The 7355-nt window shown below is 35.0% G+C and overlaps 1 protein-coding gene across 1 annotated transcript; it reads right to left on the bottom strand.

Annotated features, from left to right (window-relative positions):
* Positions 1–1267: 1267 nt before the first annotated feature.
* On the bottom strand, positions 1268–3849 carry psmg3 (proteasome (prosome, macropain) assembly chaperone 3). The gene is made up of 3 exons (XM_080906464.1): positions 3684–3849; positions 2598–2820; positions 1268–1976 (listed from the first exon to the last, which is right to left on the bottom strand). Exons 2-3 carry the CDS (start codon positions 2808–2810, stop codon positions 1824–1826), a joined length of 366 nt encoding a protein of 121 aa, XP_080762590.1. The 5' UTR covers positions 2811–2820; positions 3684–3849; the 3' UTR covers positions 1268–1823.
* Positions 3850–7355: the final 3506 nt, after the last annotated feature.

The raw sequence follows: 7355 nt of genomic DNA, 5'->3' as shown, positions 1-7355 counted from the left end.
TCTTTTGTAAAGCAAGAGCCTGGAATATGCTCAACTCAGAAAACAGGTAGTTAAAAGTTTTCTTCCATGAAGAAGGTTAAAAATATAAGATGGCATTCCTTTTAGTTTCATTTGATGCACTTACAAATTCACACACTCAGGCACTACTGCTGTGCGAACTGGTTATGTAATGCTAGTCTGTGAGGGTTTTAGTTTCATGTCTTAGGATGAAATTTGGATTAAGATACTAACATTGAAAATTGGACATAAATATGCAAATTGCTTTAATAAATAAGGTGCATTTATATTTTTGCTACATTGATTTCAACAGAACATGTAAACATTACATTCTTGAAATGTATATTCTGAGTTATAGATTATATACATTTATGTTTTAGGATAATTCAGTATTTTTGTAATTTTCTCTCTCTATGCCACCACAGTTTTGTCCCATTCCCATTTCAATCAAACAATCAAGATATGATAGAAGTAGCAGGATGAATTGTGAAACGTATAGAGTTATACTCTGCTCAGATCCAGCCAAATGCTGCAAAACTGATCAGACAGTGCTTCACAGTACAAATGGATAATGACCCAAAGAATACTGCAAAAGCAAACTAAGAGTTTTTCAAGGCAAAGTCATGGGATATTCAGCGTGCAAGCCAGTCACCTGATCTCAACCCCATGGAGCATGCTGTTGCACTACTGAAGACAAAACTGAATGCAAAAAGGCAGTAACTGAATGTAGCTAAAAGTCTGGAAGAGCATCTCAAGGTGAGAAACATTTGGTAATGTCCGTGGGTTCAATACTTCAGTCAGTCACTAACTGCATTTTAAGCCTCTGAAAGTGGGAGAGGCACTTTTATCCAAGGCCTAACTCCTAAATAGTTGCAAATCAAAAAGACAGAAAACCAATTGCAAATCATTTCGTAAAACCACTTGAATTAAAGTTGACAGTCTGCACTTCAATCACAATTTCACTGCTTGACTTTAAATGCCCTGTGGGAGTGAAGCGAAAAAAAATGTGTCAGTTTCCAAATATTTATGGGCTTGACTATACAACTTCACAAATGTAACAAAAATGTAGTATTTGTATATTACTGTCAGAAAATAAAATAATTTTTAGATGGCTATAATAAAATAATCTTTTAAGAAAGCTGGTCATTTTTCTCTGAAATTAAATGAATATTTCAGGGGTTTGGTCTATAGGTCCAGGATAAGACATCTAAAGGCTTTTCTTACTCCCATCTTACATTTAAACCAAAAAAATTGACCAAGCAAAACAAAATTGAGCATATTAATTACATTTAATGCATATAAAAGTTAGCTATTGTTCTAATATCAAAGCTCAAGTAGTGAGATGTTATAGAAACAAATGAATAACAAAATGTACTTGACAAAACCAAGGCTCTTATCTTAACCAAGCTCATATGCATCTTTAAATACAAATGAATCGTATGTTCTATAAAAGGCTTTTTTTCACAAAAGTACAAAGTTCTGAGGATGATGACAAAAATAATCCAGAGTGTTAATAATGAAAAAAATATACAGCGATGACATCATTTTGCAAACCATCACTTAGCACACTTTGAGCTTTTGAAAGGAAAACAACATGCAGAAAATCTTTCTTTTTAACAAACAGTTAATTATGCGTTTCATAAATTATGTTTTGTGGAAGACAATCTGCTCTGCACATTTATGTCTTGGAGACATAATTGTTTTAATCAGATTAATTTTTGGAGGAGTTTCATTTTAAAAAAGATGCAGAGATAAAACGTGACAGTGTATCCAGACGAGCTGTATTTTACGCCGCCTACAGGCTTCATGTCCGTTTTAATTACTTCCTACCAGACTTGACAACTTTTGATCATCTCTTTAATTTGTTTTATTGCATCTATGGAGGAATCCTTCAGTGCCAGTCCCAGCAAGACAGGCCGGTTGCCAGATTCCTGCGACACGAACATTGCCAGGTTTTTGGCACAGACATGTGTCAGAGGCTGGAAAGAGAAAAATCAGGCATTAGATTATCACCAAAGCATTATTTGTTCAGTTCGCTTAAATCACACACATTATGACTACAGCTAATTCATTTGTTGAGGTTCCCCTGCAGGGAAATCATACAACACACTTTAATTTTCTGTGTCATGACTGTAAACTTCAAAACGCACAGAAAGCCTGTGTAATGACCTCTATGTACTTTCTCACTCGATCTAAAACAGTTGTTCACTTTACAAGAAACAAGCATTGCAAGTATCACCATTTAAAATGGTTAGAGGAGCAAAAATAACAAAAAAAGTATTCATAAGCAAGTAAACTTTGTATTAATCCAATAAGACACTGATACTACTTCTCCTGCAATGTATGACTGTGAGAAAATGACATGCTCATGCAGAGATGAAATAGGTTTTCTTGAGTAAATCTTAACAGACCACTGAGCTTCAGGCCTGCACACATCTAATTTCGCCACAATCCGCCTGAGCAGTCCAGAATCAATCTCATTTGCCCTTTAACGGCATGAAATGAGATACCCTGTGTTGCAACAAGTCTGCCTGATGTCCCGTGAACAAGTTTGCATCACACTGACACAATATTTGTGTGAACAATTTCAGCCAGTGTACCTCATCTTTGCCCAGCAGTACTTTTGTAGAGAACGTTGGGGTGCTTAGATCATTAGATCTGGAGTCGGGTGTGACAGAGATCAATGTCCCAATTTTGCCATACTGAGTGAGAACTACAAATATGTAATTACTGAACTCTGTACAGACGACTTCTGTTGGAATTCCATTGACTTCTCTCTGAGCTTGTTTCGATCTGATGACAGACTCAGACATTTTGTTAACCCTGCACAGAAAAAAAAAAGACAAAAATATGTACATGGAGTTTACAATGCAAGAGTATTTGCAGATTTTTAAAAATTTTAAACACAATATTTTAAATATTAATTATCTGCCACATGTTGTGGACAGGTTTAGTTTCCCACAGCAAAATATACATCTGGAACTTTATACACCATGCAACTATGCTTACAATGACTATCACAATTTCTGTAGACCTAAGATAAATTCTTCAAATTGCATTTTCTATTACACCTAGAGTTTATTATCTCATATGAAAATTAAACCGGCCCTTTCGCTAAAAAATCATACCACTATTCAAGTATAATAATAGGTACACATTAATGCTGCTAATCATGTCATAAAATAATCTACCAAAATGTTTCACTCATGTATTTATTTGGTGTGAACTGTGGAGTTCTTCTAGGTTTGTGCAAGTGCAAATCCCTCTCCAGTCAGCTTCAGGTATTCTTGATTACTAAAGGGCTTGCTATGTGTTGCATCCTCCCTGTTGTTTTTGTGTGCATGCTCGTTTTTAAACTGCACATCTGGTGGTTTCAAACCAGAGCTACAGGCGCAATATTATCTCATTTATTAGTAAATGACATTTTCAAACTAATAAGCTATCAGACTTTTCAGATACAATGCTGCACTAAGTACAGTTAGAAAAAGCTTGCTTTGAAGAATTATGCCCTTACTAAAAAAAACCGCATTCAATCACTTGGATCACAAATTGACTATATGTGTTATTTTCCTACCCTGTCGTCATCAACTCCCCACAAGGGATGCTGCATGCTCAGAGGCTAACGTTAGCTACACAGCTAGTCTGAGCTTAGACAGTGTATTAACCGATGGAATAAAAATACATACGTTTTGCCCCGTCTGTGAACAAATTCCTCGCCCTGTGTCTTCAGCTGCCCACAGTTAAAACTTTACTTTTCACAGAATCGCCTCACTTTAACTCAACTTCAGCCGTGCTCTGTCATTCAGCCTCCACCGTGAAAACAAACCGAAACGAACGTGCCTCGTTGTGTTGAGCGCGAGTACTCTGCGTGATGACGTTTTGACGTCACGCTCATTCCACCTCAGGACAAAGCGAGCAAGGAAGAAACGCTCGCGGTCAGGTTGAATGCAAAATAGATTTGTATATAAGCAACGTTATTATAGTTAACTAAAATTAAACTAAAAACCAAAAAAAATGTGAAAAAATTATTTTGGTTAACTAAAAAAACATTTCGGTTTTTGATAAGAAAAAAAGATACAAGTAAAAACTAACTAAAAATTCAAAAACTAACTAAAATAAAATTAAAAATTAAAAATCTTGCCTTCGACACATGCCCTCCATACAATAATATTCAAAAACACTAAAACTAACATTGACACTAATAAAAACTAAAATAAAAACTAAGCATTTTTAAAAAATAAAAGCTTAACTGAAATAAGAAAATCCGCTTGGCAAACCAAAACAAAATAAAAATACATACTAATTAGAAAACGGAAAACTATAATAACTGCATATAAGTCAGCATAAAGTGCAAAGAACCTTGATTCAAATTCATTTTATGTGTGGTTCAAACTATTTGTTGTTGTGAAATAAGTAGCTAATTTTTAGAGAGCAAACATATGACAATTACAAGCATCAGGAATAGGCTATATTAAAAGCTTCGTGAAGTTGCACCTGCTGTGACTATGTCTAACATCATGATAAAGTTTTTTTTAATACAGACTTTTTCTATAAAAATATTAATAAGTATACTTTTTCCATAGTTATTGGTTTTCCAAGTGTACAGCTGTTATGGTCAATATGATTCATTTTGAAAGTCCTGCAAAAATATATGTTTAAGCAAAATGGGTAGCTGCAGCAAAGTAAATATACATCTCACAATGAAAGTTGTTATCAGCCCTCTTGTTTCTGGTTTGGTTTAGGAGAACAGTCTCCTTTTAGAAAGATTTGCAGGTTACCTTTTCATGCCCTTGGCATTGCTCTCACAAAACAGTTCCTTAGAAAATCCTCACAAACATGTTGTGGACAAGGGAAGTTTAGTTTCCCACAGACTTGAGGAATTAAAACACTTAATGCGTAAAGAGATCTTTGAGTTTTATTTTTCTCATACATTAAATATTCAAAGTTCTGGCATTGTTCACTTTGCATTATTATACTGAGAATGATTTAGCCAACTTTCATAAAGTATTATCAAAAGGGAATTTGTTTGAGCTTAAATTAAATCGGATCCCCTGGCCTGGTACATTTCAATCAATATTAGCCAACAGAAAGAGCTTTTCCAAAGCAAGCAATCACAGAAGCAGGATGTTTTTAATTAACTGTCAATGGAGCTTTAAAGAAGCAGATAAAGTTACGCCTTTTATTTTTCAGTTTATTTAATTATTTACTTTTGCTGTGGGTTTCGTTAAAATGTGATTTCACACTACTGGCTGAACAGTCCCTTTGTTTGATGAGGAGGCTGTAAAAGTCCATGGCACTATAACAGGAGATGAAAACAACAGATAGGGATGGACATTACAGTGTAATAAGTGGTATTTGCACTTCATCATTTTCTTTGTGCCTGACAGACAGTAATAAAAAAAAATAGCTAACACACATGAGATGAAAACCACCTGCAAATGTATTGCCTCGACATTTAACGTATTCTAGTATTTGTGTGTAGGCCATGCAAGTACTGTTAAGTCGGCCCTTTACATTTAGACTACAGATTGGCCAACCAAGGCAGTCAGATTTGCTAATACAGCTAAAGGAGATACAGGCAGATGAGAAATTTTCACTGTTGGCAAAAATGCTTGCATGACTTTTTTTTTTTCAAGTGGATGTGAGGCTTGACTGAAGTTTGTGAGTGCTGCATCAGGCTGATTCGAAAGGAGCCATCCCTATGAACATGACACATTCACAATGTCAAATAGAACAGGCTCAGCAGAATTGCTATGCACTCTGAGTAGGCAGCATTAGCTATGAAATTGGTTGGACCGCTCCCTATACTCCCTGACTGACCATCTGTGTCCTTGACTGATGATTCTGATCTAAACAAAATTGTAATGCAAATATCAATATATAGTATTTCTACATTAATGTATAGAATAAGCTGATCCTTTCTTTTGAATTTGGGTGAGTTAAAAATCACTGTTTTATTTCCACAACATGAATAGAAGGCTTAGAGTTTTACACTTTGTGAGCCTTCAAGTGCACGAGTAGCAAATGGGCACAAGGTTTGGGAAAATTGTGAACATTCCTGTTGGAATAAATAAACATGTCCTTGTTGAAAATTGATAGAGCTACTTTCATAGCTGATTCAAAAGGATAAAGCTGCTTACAAACACAGCTTTCAGCTTTTTGATATCCAGGGAGTACACTATTTTATTTTTACAGATAAATAAAAGATGACAGATGATAAGAAAATAAGACAATTCACGTTAAAGAAATAAAAGGAAGAAAGAAACAGAAATACTAGGATAAGGCATGTTGTATGTACCAGTCATGGTGGGCAGTCTTAACATTTGACTTATGCGATCTTTTAATTTTTGTGTTGTAAGCACATTCTGGGCATCATAAGAAGAAGCAGGTTTTTCATTCTCAACTTGAAAATGGAGACCATATTTTTTTCTTCAAAGTTCTTCAAAGTTGAAGTCATTTTTTCAAAATGTGCATGAGCTGTTAGCAACTTAAGCTTTATGGTAATGTGAATCCTGTGCAAGACTTTAAAATGAATTTGTTGAATATTTGTGTTGCACAAAATGGAAAAACTATTATTTATATAGATTGCCCATTGATGTCTAATTATTCACTATTTAGGTCTGATGCCCATTTATTTGAAGAGAGCACACTTTTCCTAATAAAGGACGCAGAGCTTAAAACTATGGATATCAGTTTTGTACTTTGGAGTTTCTTTCAGCTGTATATAAATCGTGTAAAGCTACACTTTCAAGTTGTTCTTACATTCAAGATCAACACACAAAACAGAGATCTGTGCTAGCTACATGGCCCCTTCACTGAAGGTTCTCATAAAAGTTTTTTCATCCTTTAATTTTGTCTGTCTTTGTCTTCATCTGAGTTACATCAGTAATATTTCTTCAATCTTTAATCAGTTTGAATATGTCCTCAGGGTCCTTGTTATTTTAATTGCCAACAATTATGACATGAAAGGACAGGCATGTGTTGCCTAGCTGTTTCAAAAATCTTGCCTGCTGTGTTTTTTTTCCACATCACGGATTTTGACTTCAGATCTCTACATGTAAGAGTCCAAAGAAGCAAAGAAAAAACAGTGGTTTCAACAGGTTTTTGGGATATGGTTTAATGACAGCAAATGTCACTAAGACTTTGAAATGAGTGCGTGTCCGTGTATTATTAAATAGCAAATTACTAAAGGCATTGCTGTAAATAATGAGTTTTAGAGACAATAACGTCTATAGTGGTTTTTCCTGGGATTCAAGGGCTCTTGCTGTTTCCAGGTAAATTGAGAAACCATATAGTCATGTGCACCTGTAGCTCAGGTGGAAGAGCAGGTTGTCTACTAATCACAAGGTCGGTAGTTC

Source organism: Rhamphochromis sp. 'chilingali' (genome assembly GCF_963969265.1).
Source record: "Rhamphochromis sp. 'chilingali' genome assembly, chromosome: 15".
Classification (NCBI taxonomy): Eukaryota; Metazoa; Chordata; class Actinopteri; order Cichliformes; family Cichlidae; genus Rhamphochromis; species Rhamphochromis sp. 'chilingali'.
This window is presented reverse-complemented; position numbering and strand designations above follow the sequence as displayed.

Excerpts from the sequence above, each read along its gene's own strand:
- psmg3 (XM_080906464.1), bottom strand. The coding sequence starts at position 2,810 with ATGTCTGAGTCTGTCATCAGATCGAAACAAGCTCAGAGAGAAGTCAAT. Across the intron at positions 1,977-2,597 it reads TACTGCTGGGCAAAGATGAG|CCTCTGACACATGTCTGTGC; the intron begins GTACACTGGCTG and ends TTCTCTTTCCAG.